This window comes from Crocodylus siamensis, chromosome 10 (genome assembly GCF_052110815.1).
Source record: "Crocodylus siamensis isolate JL-2025a chromosome 10, ASM5211081v1, whole genome shotgun sequence".
NCBI lineage: Eukaryota > Metazoa > Chordata > Crocodylia > Crocodylidae > Crocodylus > Crocodylus siamensis.
This window is the reverse complement of record NC_143404.1, coordinates 56,079,463-56,093,867: the sequence shown is the minus strand read 5'-3', so window position 1 is coordinate 56,093,867 and position 14,405 is coordinate 56,079,463. Positions and strand designations below refer to the sequence as shown.

Sequence of the window (14,405 nt, the reverse complement as noted above, 5' to 3'; positions counted from 1 at the left end):
TGCATGGGGAACTTGGGGGGGGGAAGGAACAAACAGTTCAGTGGGGACTTTTCTTGCCTTCCCCATCAACAGCTAAATCTGTTGTGCCTCCACGATAGATATCAGTCCTGAATGCCTGTCTGACAGGCACATTGCAGGAAAGGCTCCTGGGGGAGTGAGTCTGAGAGCTGTATTAGTCCCCTGCCCTTGCTACTTTCAGACTGCTGCTGTCTGAACTGAGAAGAACACAACAGCCAGCCCTTAACAATTGCTTCCTGAGAGTGACACCCCCCGCCCACCCTCTGACCTGTCACAGGGAATTCCCAGCTAAGGTAGGAGGGTTTGGGTGAGAAAGGGATTTCCCAAGTATTTTACCAAGCCCTTCCACCCCCTAGGAGAGATAAGCAGCCATTTAAAACCACAGAAAGAGACAGCAGGGGAAGCCTGGCAAAGCACCGCATTTCCTGTCTCCCAGCTGGCTTTACAGGGGGTATGATTTTCTTCAGTGGATCAGCAAAGAGCTCCAGAGGCTTTTGAAAGAGGTGATTCAGCAAATAATAATGCATGGAGAGACAGACAGAAACATGGAGTCAGCACAGCTGGCGGAGGTAAAATCCCCATACACTGAAAGTGAAACCAGAGCTCAGGTAGTTTGTTTTAGGGCGATTGCAATTCCTGAAGGCTCATCAGTTACGTGTTTTGGATCAGAAAAAAAACAACAACACAGGGATTTGCCCAGCAAGTGCCTTTTTTCTATTCTTGAGAAAGATCAAGTCAGATTGGAGTGGGGTGTAATGGAAGGGGTGAAAAGGACATTTTACTTTAGAGGTGTAAAGTAAAGGTGATTAATTATTGCCAATTCCAAGTGCATAAAAATCCTAAATTACATTTTCAAAATCACAAGCTTTGTTTTAAAATGTCTTGGTTTAAATATGGAGGAGCTTTTTATTTACTTGCTGGCTTTTGAACCTGGGGGGGGCGTGTCTCATTGTCAAATGCTTCTCTGCAAATAGCAGTTAGAAAACAATATATCATTTTAAATAAGAGCTGAGATGCCTTAATGAAAGGGCTTTCTGGGCAACAAAAATCATAAGAGTTGGCTACCTTGGTGATCAGATGTTCCAAAGAAAATTGTCTGAAACTGTATTATGATAATAATGCTTCTCATTTGCTTAAATGATCCTCAACTGGAAACCTGTTATCCTCTCAGTAACATGCAATATACATCTTCAGGATTTCCCCAAATTTAAATAACTGCTATATTTACAGCAATACAACTGATATCAAAAATTGGCCTACCAGCTTTAAGCCCAGGAGAAAAAAAGGTGACCTGTTTGATCTTTGGTCAGCCTTAGATTCACTGTACTGCTTTGCACTGAAGTGGCACCTGGTCCTAGGAATGCTTCATTAGGATTTAAAACAAACAAAGCTTCAAGCAATTGTGTGTCATTGGTTAGCTTTTTTCATGTAAATGCCACCAAATGCCCATTTACTACCAAAATAATGCTGAGCACTCTACAAACACTTACAACAACTGGTTTCAGCTCATAAGCATTTCCATCTTACAGCCTAGCCCTGCAAGCTGCCAGTGCCATGTGTCCGAGCCCCCAGTGTCACTGAAGACACCAACAGAGCAGCTTTCTAAGACCTACTTCTGCAGCATTATGCCTGTGGCTGAATTCAGTCACATGAGTCGTGAGTCCCAGTCAAGTCACCAGGAAAGTTCAGTGCAGGCATATCTGACTGCAGGAGCAGATTGACTTTTATTAGTAGATGTTTTGGATGGGGAATCCAGGAAAAAGATGACAAAGTTGAGATGGAAATACAAAGCGCCCGAGCGAGGGACTAACAATCGAGGGGTTGGGGAGAGGAGGGGAACGCGACTAGGTTACATACCATACAATGTTAGCCAACTAAGCCCGGGGGTGGGGGGGTATCGCGACGCTGAGAGGGAAAGAAGATAGATACACACATACCCATTACAGTGGTCGGCGATGTTGAAGGAAGTGGCTCGGAGTGAGCGTCTCAGTCCATAAAGTCCGATTGCGGGGGTCCTCTTCGGGTGGAGCGGGGTCGTCCGTGGCGGCGAAGTCCTCTCGACGCGAAGCGAAGCGGTGGGGGGGCGGTTCAGGCGGCGGCGTCCTCCGGGTCCGGTCCGGCGGTGGCTGGTCTGGAGGGGTCGATGTACTGGCGGTGGCCCGTGATGTGCTCCACGTAGATGTCGCGGGACCAGCGGATGGTGTCGGACACCATGAGGCAGCGCATCAGCTTGGCGTAGCGGTGGGAAATGCGGCAGGCGCGGAGGACGCTCTCGTTGCTGGGGTCCCAGGCTCCGAGCGTCCCCACGATGAGTGCGTCCACCGTCACGTCGTAGCCGCGGCTCCTCAGGGTGTCGGCCAGCGGGGTGTACTTCTCCCGCTTGTGAGCCCGGGCCTCGGTGAAGGCTTGGCGCCGGTTCTTGAAGGGGATGGTGACATCCACCATCACGATCTTCTTGGCCTCGTGGTCCGTGATGACGATGTCGGGGCGCAGCTGGCTCTCGCAGCCCGGGACGGTGCGGTTCACGGAGATCTCCCCTGCCCCGGCCGGGATGGCCCGCACCAGGCGGTCCTGGACAGCGTTGTGGCGCAGCTGCCAGGCTCTGGCGTGCGGTCTGCAGCTGCACAGCACGTGGGGGAGGGTCTCCGCCGCGTAGCCGCACTGTCGGCACCTCTTGTCCCGGTGGCCAAAGCGCACGGCCCCGTTCAGAGGCAGGCAGTTGAGGCGGGCGCGGTGGAGGAAGCGCCAGTCCGCGAAGCACGTGAAGCTCCCGCTGGGCACGAAGTGGTTGCTAGCATCCCACTTCGAGGTGACGTCGAAGACCTTGCCCTGGTCGGGTTTGGCCCTCTACTAATATGCTTCCAAATCCAGAAATCTATGAGCACAAGTAAAACCATGAGACCTGGCAACCCTGCCTAAATTAAGAGAGCAGATAACCCTCTTAATACAAATAATAGTCCTTTTTCCATTTGGGGATGGAGCTTTCTCCAGAAGCCCCTGTAGCTCTAGCCCATTAATAGCCTACTCTTCTGGGTTTCCGGCTGCCTTCTAACCACAAACTACTCCTTCCCAGCTCAAGTGCCTTGTCCTGTCTCCTCTTGGACTTTTAACTCTCAGCTCATCACACACAGCTGGGCTCCTACCCCTGGGCTGTCTGTCTTTCTTAAAGCTCCCCACTGCCCTGTTACAAGACCCAATCCCAGCGTGCAAGAATCCTAGACCTACTGAAGTTCACGAGAGCTTTGCCACTGCTGTCAATGGAGCCAGGATTCTCCATACAGCCAAATCTTGGTCATGTAGACACTTGTAGAGACCAAGTGACTCCAGCTGGGCTTTGCTTGGGAACTGTCCCAAACAGGGTGCAGCATGGGGATTCATATTCCTAAAGCCAAAGGGGTGCACTCAGCCCCAGACTGCTAACTACCCGAGTCCCTGGGTTGGAGCTTTTGCAGATCTCCTCTGCTTTCACCTTCCATTGACAAATGTTTTTCTCTAGCAACCCATATTTTAAAGTTATTTAACTTTATTTTAAATAACTGGTACCATTTTATACTAAATATAAAAACATAAAATTACGTTTTACTTTTAAAAACCCCACCATAAAACGAAGTAAAAGAGAAGAGGGGCCAGGGCTAAACTACTATCTTCCCAACATGCATACAGACAAGGATTCAAACTAAAAACCCCAAATGTTTGAGAGGGGCTGGGGAAGAACCACGAAAAATGGGGAATTAGGCATAGAGACAAAGGAGTTAGAAAAGAATGGGAAAAGAGTTATGATACTTTTAAATCTGTAAGTAGCCTCATTCGGGGCCTCATTTCACTGCTCAGGTCAATAGCAGCTTTGCCACTGATGTCAATGCTAAAGGCCTCAGGCTTGTGCTTCTCTGCGGCAAACAAGTAAACGCACCGGCTGCGCAGAGCCAGGCGCGCACGCGTATCTGAACGGGCCGCGTGGGGCAGAGGCCCCGGACCAGACACGGGAGGGGCAGAGTCAGTGGGCACAACTCACGCTCGGCACCTGCTAACGTCTGTCCCAAACCAGCGCTTCCCAGGGCGAACAGCTGTGCTGGGCAGGCCCCAGGCGTGCAAGGGGAAGTCTGTGGACAACCACAGCCGGCTGGGCTGACGCTTTTCTCCCGGGGGCTAGAAGAAGCCCCTCGCGGAGGAAGCAGGCGGGACGATTTCCCACGCGGGTCAGTGGCCGATGAGGGCTCAGGGACACCCCGCGCACAACGAGCCCTGCGCCTGCACTACGGCTGCCCGGGCCCGCTGCGCGCGGAGGCGGCCGCTGTCCAGCAAGCAGCTCCAGCCCCGCGGCCCCGCGGCCCCGGGCGGGCGGGCCGGGGGCACCACGCACACGGCACCCAGCCCGGCGCCAACGTGCAGGGACAGCGCCCCGCGCATGCGCCCCGACCGGGCTTCACTCCGGTTACGTCACCCCCCCCGCACCGAACGGTGTGTGTGTCGCGCCCGGCCGCTCCTCCCTCTCCCCGCCCGCCTGAGCGGCCTCCTCCCTCCCCCCTGCGCTGCTCCGGCCCCCCGGCGCGCGGGGCTCTGCCTGTACCGGTGCCGGTGCCGGTGCCTGTGCGGTGCCCGCCCGGAGCCGCCGCCTCTTCCCCGCCCGCCCGGGCGCTGCGTCCTGCGCGGAGCCGCCGCCGAGGTGAGTGCTGAGCTGCGCGGGCTCCGCTTCCCGCTGCGCCCGCCCGGGGCTGCTGCTGCTGTCCGAGGGACCGGGCTGCCCTGCCCCGCCCTGCCGCGCGCTCCCCGCGGCCAGAAGGAAGCAGGGGCGGCCCCAGGGGCAGAGCTGCGCCCGGGCTGCTCGTGCCGGGCTGCCCGTTCCTGCCGGCCGTGTAACCTGTGCCGGGCACCCGGGGAAGTCCGTGGCCCTGTCCCAGTCGGTGCCAGCTCTTCCTCCCCAGGCCAGACGCTGAGGGGCAGGGCGGCTCTCGCTGCCCCGGGCGCCGGGCCTGCGCTCGCCCAGCTGCTCGCTGGGGCTCCCCTCCAACCCCCAGCCAGGTGCCTCCGGGTTAGGGCCTTCTCGCTCCGTGCTGGGCACCGGGTGTCAGAGCCAGCGGGAGCTGGACGCAGGGTGGCAAGCCAACGTGCCGGGGGTCTTGTGGCACTTTCTCTTGGATGGTGAAGGTGTCTGAGAAGTGACTACGCAGATTTACGCCCCGGCGTTTCAGAAGCCAGCCTGCAGAGCCGGAGGTCAGGACGGTTTGTCTTTCCAGCTTGCAGTTTGGCCTCTGGAAACTTGAAGCAACAGACTTTTGCTGGGAGATTTTGTTTTGTTTGGCTTCCGATCCCAGGTGGAAAAGGTCGCCGGCTCCTCTCTTGCTTCTGCCCTCGCCAGGTTATTTCAGGAGAGCAGAGTTTTCCTTTCGTTGGTTCTCTCTGACCGCTTACTCTTTCCACAGCCCCAAACTCAAGGATCATTGTGTCCTAAGAAACTTTGACGGGCAATTCTCCATGGATATGAAAGAGCCAAAAGTTTACCTCATTAGCTGGAACAGCTACTTCTAAACTAATTGGTTTTTAGGGAGGAGAAATTCAGAACCACCAAGCAGAAATAAATGAATTAAAGGATAGTGTTGCACTTACTGTACAAGAGAGCTGCAGTTTAATGCTAGTTTACATTAACTAAGTTGGATCTGTGACCTTGATAGATTGTGTAACTTTTGAGACATAGCTCAGAGGGATAGCAGTCTGTTTCAGTCTGTTTAGAATGAATGTTTCCTCTTAGTTTGTCATTATACTTGCAACATATTGATACCCATGCTGTCTTGGAGCCCCGAATCCACTTCTGTGGGTGGGAGAGAATTGGATGTTCCTGCTGCCTTTGTTTCAGGACTGTTTGCTCTGCTGAGGTTAAGCAGTGGAAAAGCTGATCTTCCTCCAGTTCTAGGCCATGCTAGGCACCTTGTCTCCAAAAGTGAGGTCATATCCTGAGATGAACAACCATAATTCTCACTGAAAATAATGGGAATTACAGGTGTTTATCTTCTCTGGGGGGGTCAAGCCATACTTCTTGGACTTTTGCTTGTTTTAGAAGCAGCCTGTGTGCTGTACAGAAACAAACCGGATCACTTAGAGTCGATAGAAACCTATGCAAAGAGAAGGTGGAAGATGGGTTTCCCTCATGTCAGCCTTTTGGGCTGTGGCTAGCCAACCCAGCAAGTTTTTGACGTGTGCGTGTGTTTTCACTTTATTTTCCTACAGCGTGCCTCTTTTTTCGCCCTTGTTCTCTGCAAGAGCCTTTTTTCTACCTGAGTATGTGGCTCCTATGCATATGAGGAATTGCTTGCAGAGAGTAAATTGTGCGGAAGCAATAGAAGAGCAAGACCTCTACTAATACAAGCTATTGTCGTCCTCTCCTTCCGGCAATGTGCCACCATGGCTGTTGAGATCTGCTGGGCTGATTGGGTTAGCAAAGAAGGCTGCCAGCTAGGCCTACTTGACATATTGCAAGTATAATGACAAACTAAGAGGGGACATAAACTTTAAACGAGCCTGCCATCCCATCTGAGCTAGGTGTCAGGAGTTACATGCTACATCAAGGCCACTGATCCAGCCCACTTAATACAAGCCTCCCCCACTGAAACTTGCTGCTTCTCCTGGTCTGACAGCATTCATGCTACAAGTATTTTCTTCTTTTGTCAGGATGAGGGATGGGCTGAGTGGGTGTTCAGGTTGTTTTCTTGAGGGTGGAGGGGGAATTAACTGGGCACATGTAAATAAAAACGCAGCTATGGTGAATTCAGTCTAGCAGTCTGTAAAAACACTGATTATGTTGAAGGCAGTAATTTGATTTAGAAGTATTAGTGATAGCATACAGTACAAGAGTAAAGCTTAAGCACTGAAGTGGTTTGTTTGTTAACAGAGGTAATTATAGCTTTTGTTCATTGTCCTATGTTGTTCACTTTTATACAGGCATTTAAAGGAAAATACTTGGTTTCTCTCTTACTTACACGTCTCTGCTTTCAGACCTGTATTATTTGCTGTTTGTCTCCACTCCAAGATGTATCCCCAGTCACCTGAAAATACCTCTTGAGGTGGCAGTATACTTTCCTGAAGTCTTTTTAACTAGAGGAACATTCTGTATACTGGGCGTGTCTACACATGACTCTACATTGCCGTAGCAATGCACTACGGTGATGTAGCTCATCACTATGGCGATGTAGCGTCAGCAGGCGCAAAGCGTGATGCTGATGCTATGTTGCCGTAGCAACGAGCTACCTTGCTATAGCGTGGCACTACAATGACGTAGCTGCAAAAAATAATAGTGCACCACTGGGATGGCTCAGTAACGGCTGTTACTGCACCATCATTTAGTACTTCCTAAATGGTACTAAATGACAGCGCACTAACAAGTGTGCCATGGGGGGGCATGCTTAGACACACCCACTGTGTAAAGTCCTCCCGCGTATTTTAGCATTTCCTAGCATCTAGTATATGTAAGGCTACAAAAGTTTCTGTTGTCACTCCCCCCTGTACAGTATTTGTGCCCATACCTTTCTGAAAAATAAAGTGTTGGGGGTGAAACCTCCCATTTTTGGTCTCTGTGAGATGGATTGTTTTGAGGAGAGAGGGAGAAACTGGGCTATTTTCTTTTATCAGGCTTTAAGAAGAACATTTTTGTTTTAAAAACTTTTAAACATTTTTTGACAGGGCTGTGTCAAAAATGGTTAAAGTCTTAAGCAACAGGACCTGGGGTCAGCCCTTAATAAGATCAGTGTCTGGGTGGGATAAGTTTAAGTAATGAGCACTGGAAAGTTTACTAAGGGGAGAGGGTAGATGTGTCATTTAAAAGGGCTCTTGATTTTGTTTGGCTAAGGAAGGTCTGGTTGAGTACTTCCCATGTATCTCCCCATCTTTTGTTTCTTCCTTGAGGAGGAATCCCTCAGCTCTTTCCCTGACTGACTTGCTTACAGGTAAAAAGGGAGTGCATGTGCTCTTAGCTAACTCTAGAGGGATGTCAATGCAGTTCTTATCAATAAATGCTCTGATAGAGGGACAACCCCTGCACAAACTGTGTAAATGTTTGAATGGGAAGAGTGCATGGTCCTTTTCTTTTACTGTTTTTTCTTGTCAAGCATTTAAGTCAATGCTATTTGCTGTTATACATAAGAGAAACACATATATAATAGTGGTAATGTATAGATAATGAAATGTGCAGCATGCAGAATGTAAATTAAGTGATGATGCCATAGAAATGTTAACTCTTGTTTTGTAGGCTGTAACTTTTTATGGGATAACATTAAGATGCAAAACTGTTTTTGTGTTTATTTGCATATTAAATCAGAAACAATTGGATTGTAGGCTTTTAATTTGATCTGGAACTCTGTGCCCTTTTTGTAAACCCCATGTTGGAACTATAGCCCAAAAATTCAGCTGGTTTTTGAATAACATTTTTTTTTCAAGGGGGTTGCCAGAGGACTATTTGTTAAGGAGCTTTATCATCTCCTTCATTGCTCCTCTTGCAGTATGGTGTTCTCATCAGGCCTCTAAGGGTGTTTCTGCACCATTTCAGAGGGCCTGTCCCATGTCCTAAATGGGGAACTTTTGTCATTCACAAATGTAATGTCACTTTCGTGAATATCCAAGAACAGAAGAAAAGTCCATCTGTAAATTGACTGGTGGTCTGCTGGATTTGCAATATAGTTGTCTTTGTGTTGTGTTTTATGTATATGTATTTAGACATGGTGTTTTCAAAGAAGACTGGTAAAGGTCTTGTGTGTTGTCTTGCTAAGCACTGAATGCCCATAACTGATTGAAATTAATGGGGAGAAGGTGCAGAATTCTGTGGACTAAGGGTATTAAATTCACTTCAGGCCCCAGGCCACATCCAGTCCACAGGATTTCTCCCAGGCCAGATCTGCAGAGCTAGCAGCATGATAGAGGGCAGCAGGGAGGAGTCTGGCAGGATCAAGGTAAGCAAGAGCTATTGGATATGGGAGAAGTCCTACTACAGCTTCAATATATTTCAAGGAAAATTATGGTCACCTACTTAATATTCATCCTATTGTTGGAACACTGCAGACTACTACAACCCCCTGTTGTAGGCAAACTGTTCTTCTTGCGGGGGAGGAGTTCAGGTAATTGCTACTTAGATTTCATTGAACTTAAGGTCAGCTATCTATGCAGGGTTTTGCTACCTTGTATCAGTGATATCACAATTTGTAGAATCCTGATACTAGTAAGAAGAACATTTTGAGACGGACTCAGCCAGGCATCTTAAGGAACTTCATACCACCTTTTGGCTCTCTGCAGAACCCTCTCAAATAAATGTCTCTTGGTCCCAGTTGCAGTTAACTTGATGTTTTACCTTTGTCTTTGGGGAAATCTTCCAAAATTCCACTCTTTTTTGGGTAATCTAGTGTTAGAGGATATCAGCTGTGTTTCTTCAAAAACACCTATCCAGCCACAAGTGGGATGAGAGGCATTTCTTCAGTAGAAGCGTAATTTTTGTTTTGAACAGGGCCCTGGACATTACATTCATCTACAAAAGGTTAAAACACAAATTATAAGTGCTGGATACTTTTTCTGCACAATACCTCTTCAGATGTAGTATGGTGTGCTGCATTGCTGTGGGATCAGAGGGTGATTTGTAGCAGTGTTTGAGAGATCTAAGTTTCCATGCCTCTTATTTCAGAAGATGAAATGGGGGTTTAATGGGTATTTGAAAGCAATAACTTAAACAAACAAAACTTACTCTTGAAACCTCAGGGAGTTATTTCTTTTTATAAAATGGCCAAGAATGGATCAGCATGTAAGTTCCTGCAAGGAGGGAATTGTACTTCTTTTCTTACAGCTTAAAAAATAAGGATGTTCAAACTGGGCAAAAGTATTTACTGTTTAGGTTCTATCATCTGATTAGTGGCTATGGTCCTTCTCAAATGTTTCTCAGCATAGTGATCTTACTAATGCTGCAGTGAAGGCTTTGCAGTCATATATGATTGAGACTAGTATATTTTGGATGCTGTTACCTAGGGTATAGATGAACTGAGGTCTTGAGTTGCTCCCTGATCTACCTCTTCTTCCTTGCATCTCTGTTGAGCACACTTGACTTCAATATTCAGTTATATGCAGTGCAGATTCAGCTGCTGGCCTTGGGACTATCTATTGTTATAGCAAAAGGGCCATTTCTGCCTTCATTTACTAGCCATCTATGCAGTAAACTAGTCTAGTTGGTTCCCATCCATAGATTTATAAAATATCAGTTCCCTTTGCTTTCCAAACTCTTTATGCATTTAATGTTTTCATAAGATAATGATGACTTTTATGTGGTGTTAAAGCTCCTTGGAACTAGGCTTCTAGGAGCAGTGGCAAGATGTGTTTATTTACTCTTCACATTAAAGTTAATTTGATCTTGGGTATGTTTCTAGTTGCAGGGCGGTAATGTGGGCGTGGGTATTAGAAATGTGTCTCTTGAAGCATGTGGAACACATACTGTGAGTGTGTTTTTACAGCATGATACAAATGCAGGGTCCCTCCTCTAGAATTCATCCATGAAGGAAAACATCTATACCTATTTATCAGAGGTAGGCCTAATTTAAAAAACAAACCCTCAGTCACATGGATACAGAAGGAATAATCATCTGGGCTAGAATTAGAGTAAGTGAATGCAGGGAAATATTAAAACTATAGTCTACCTGTTGCGCTACTCCTCCCGCTGTCTGTGTTCCACAGAAATGTGGCAGATGTCTTAAATAGCAGACTGCTCTCCGTGCGTCAAACGTTTGGCATTTTAACATGTCTGTAAAAGCAGGAAGGACAGAAATCTTTTGCAGATTAAGACAGCCGGTGCCTATACATTTGTTTAAGTGGGCATCCAATTTTTTAACTGGCCTTTCATAATTCTCTCTTAACCTTTACAGACATGGGGCAGATCTTATGTTTGCTCAGCTTCATGTAAACCTCAATCACACTCTCAGCCTGTTTTTGGGGTTGTGTTTTGTCTCATTTCTTACTTTTAGCCACTATGGAACACAGCTAGCTTGGATACTTCTGTATCTGTAGAGCTGCTGTCTAAGTGTGGGGGGAGCAGGGAGGGGAGGTGTGCTTGCTTTCTGGGTGGGAGGATTCCTAGGAACCCTGGATGTGCTGCCAGGAGGAGGGTGGTGGCATTCTTTCTTCTGAGTCACTGTTCTGGGACACTGAGTCACTAGTATTAGGATTCACTGTCCTGTTGCCGACAATACTGTCTCCTGAATGAGTGAGAAAATAAGGTCATAACTGCTTGTAGCTGACAGTCAGGGATGTCAGCCCTCCCCTCTCCTCCTCTCATTTTTTTTACTGACATGTTTTTATAGGCATATGTGTTTTACATCCCCTGTTCAGTGGTAGAATCCTTGTCTACCACACAGGAGACCTGGGTTCAATTTCCAGATGCTTACACAACTACCTCCATGGAGGCACCAAACATCTGGACTCAGTCTGGTCTTTGGATACTTTTTCTGGCCAAAAGGGAGGATGGAAAGTCTGGGCAGCCTCCACTCCTCCAAAAAATTCCTGCCCAGGCATATGCATAATGGGTCTGGGTGGCCCTCATGCATACACCCTGATCCAGGAGGACTGATAGTTGCTGCCACCATATGTTTTACACAATGTAAATGTAATGCTCCTGCTAGACTCTGGATGGCAATAACAATGATTGGGTTTAAATTTAGGGTTTTAATATTAACTTTCTGAATCAAGCTTGACTACCCCCCCCGACAATGTGGAAAATCAATTTTAACTGGGTGTTCTTAAGTGAACAGACTTCCCTGCTCACAAGCAACATTCACCTGAAACAGGGTTCATGGGGAGGGGTGGGGGGGGGACAACAGGGATAAATACACAAAGCTTAAAGAAAACCTTACTTGTTCAACATTAAGTGAAACCCAAACAGTTAATAGTTTCAGAAATTAACAAACTAGTCAAAGGGGGCTACCACCTAGACCAGTCCATTGGGGAGGGAGACTTGCCCAGGGCTGGTATTCAGGGGTTCAACCACTCATGCCAGGCAAGTGACCCCCAAAGAGAAAGGTATAGGCCTACAAACAGTAAAGCAAGCATGAGTAGCCCCAAAACTAATAAACTTACAAACTAATGAGGGTATGCAAGAAAAAGACCTTACAGGCCAGCTCGGCAGCATTATCTGGCCCAGGGGGCCAGAAGGTAGAACACCACTGCTGTAACCCTCAAATCATAGCTTTGTTCCTGCATCTCATACAAACTGTTTCTATGGAATGGATGGAAACCAGCCCTGTGACAGCTTGCTGTTCTCTCTCTGTCTCAGTTGTAAACACTAACTAAGGAGACAATCTGCTCATTCCCAGACTAGATTCTTGCCTAATGAATGAACTAAGTGGACGTGATTATTAGAGTAGAGCATCGATCGGTTTTGTTTTTGGGGTGGGTTTCCTTTTTTTTTTTTTTTTTTTTTTTTTGCATTATGTGAAAGGCCATTAGTTCTTCTAATTCCTTTTGTTTGGAAGTTTATACTCAAAAAGTGAGGTGTGACCTCAGTTTACTTTGTGATGTTTATAGAAAGTGCTGTGACAATACATGAGGTGTCTGTAAGTGCAGAAAAGGTAGACTTAGTGGGTTAGAGAAGATTCAGTGGGGGAAGGATACTTAAATTCAAGCCCTGTTTACTTCAAATGTGTGACTTCACCTAGTAACCCTGTTCTTTCTCCCGCTAAAGGATGTGAAGTGTTAAGTCTTCAAGACTCCTGTTTGACTTTCCTTGGACAGCTGTGCTGAAGTGTGTGTGTGGGGGGCGGGGGGTTATTAAATTGTGACTCTTAACTCCTCTCAAGGCAATTGTTGTAAATGAATTGACCACAGGTCGTTCACCAACCAAGAATTGCTACTTCAGAGCGAGCAGGGAAATCTGCTGCATGCTTACAGTGCGGTTGTCAGCAGGATCAGAGCATAGGCACATGTTTTGGCAAGGCAAGGAATCATGTAACCCAACACTGTTGTTCACACAGCAGTATGTAGGTTTAAATGCCCAATGTTGCTTTTCTTTCTGTGCTGTTCTTGTAACTTTTCCTGTGCTCAGACAAAGGCCCACATTGCTCTTAACACCTTGGTTTGGTAGACAAATGGTTACCTAAGCAAAATGAACCCTGGCTTTATGATACTGTAGGCAAGTATGTCCCTCTATTCCTTTGCTGTCTCTTTTCCTGGGGCAGGGTATTGAAATTGCCAAAATCAGTTTAGTTTCATCCTCTGCCAACTCAGAAGATCAGCGCTGCTAAGGGAATAAGGAAAAGTGCAGTACATACTTAATTTCATTACATGCATGTTCATACTCCCAGCAAAGTCAGCATTTCTAGTGAAACAGCTGGGATTTTAAGGCAGTTGAAGCTCTTGGTTGGAAATGGAGGCTTATTTCCATATTGGAGGATGTTTACCACCTTAAAAGAAAAATAGTACACCAAGTGGAAAAGGGCAAAAGGAGTAGATGAGGCAAAACAGAATGCTGCAAACACAAGCAAAATAAATGATTAACCATGTAGCCTTTCATGTCTTTGCAGGAATGTTTACCCCAAGTGGATAGCTGTGGGTCTGTCTCTTTGTAACTCAGAAATGGTACCTTGTATGTGACCTACTGCTGTTTTTCAACTTGTCTGTTCCTTATCCAGCTTGAACACAAGAAGAAAAATATTACATTTAAAATTTGAGCATCCATTTTTTGGGGGACAGGGAGGAGATAGATGCCTGTGGAGATGGAACTGGAGATTATGTTGCGTTTGAGCTCCTCTTCAAGTTCTGGACACCTAAACTGGGCCCAAAATTATTATGCTGCTTCAGTAATTAATACATTACATTCTTATAGAAACAAAGGAAAGCAGTTGAAATGGAAAAAATGAACAAAAATAAGGGATTATTTTTAAAAAATGTTTTAGGCAGACAAGGTTCTTTGGGTAGATGCGATATCTTTTATTAGACCAACTAAATAGTTGGAAAAATTGTTCTTTGTAAGCTTTTGAGCACAAACGCTCTTCAGGCATAGGGAAGTCTGTTGGTGTTTGTGTGCTTTCCTGGTAGAAGTTTGCAGAGAACAATTTTTTTCAGTTATTTAGTTGGTCTAGTAAAAGATATTGCATCTGCCCAAAGAACCTTGTGTGCCTATCTCCTTGGTTCAACACGGCTACAACCAGCAACCCTAAAAATGTTTTAGTAATCTAGTTTTTGCACTACTGAGTTTTGGGGAGGGGAACTGCTTTAAATCCCATTAAAGGTGTATTTAGAAAGTTAGTGAAACAGAGAAAAAATAAAAAAGTCTTGTTTTGCATATCTACATTTCTGCGATTCCAAAGACAAACTATTTAACAAATAGTTTTAAACTAGAATTCAAAACTTAAAAGTATTTTTGTCAATGGCTACCAGAA

General features: G+C 46.6%; 3 protein-coding genes across 5 annotated transcripts in view; 1 reads left to right on the top strand and 2 right to left on the bottom strand.

The window, feature by feature from the left end:
• LPIN3 (lipin 3) overlaps nucleotides 1-4,717 on the bottom strand; it is a 46,471-nt gene extending 41,754 nt beyond the window's left edge. Inside the window, exon 1 of the mRNA XM_090020967.1 lies at nucleotides 4,586-4,717. The gene's annotated coding sequence lies outside the window, so the exon portion shown is untranslated. The remainder of the gene's footprint in view (nucleotides 1-4,585) is intronic.
• Nucleotides 1,615-3,295, bottom strand: LOC149856608 (uncharacterized). Its single transcript, XM_090064083.1, has 2 exons — nucleotides 3,254-3,295; nucleotides 1,615-2,865 (listed from the first exon to the last, which is right to left on the bottom strand). The coding sequence occupies exons 1-2, from the start codon at nucleotides 3,293-3,295 to the stop codon at nucleotides 2,107-2,109; spliced, it is 801 nt and encodes a 266-aa protein (XP_089920209.1). The 3' UTR covers nucleotides 1,615-2,106.
• Nucleotides 4,543-14,405, top strand: part of ZHX3 (zinc fingers and homeoboxes 3) — a 74,386-nt gene continuing 64,523 nt past the window's right edge. For 2 of the 3 annotated variants that reach the window (XM_090020959.1, XM_090020960.1), the window contains exon 1: nucleotides 4,543-4,681. The gene's annotated coding sequence lies outside the window, so the exon portion shown is untranslated. The remainder of the gene's footprint in view (nucleotides 4,682-14,405) is intronic. The other variant, XM_090020961.1, reaches the window with a different exon arrangement.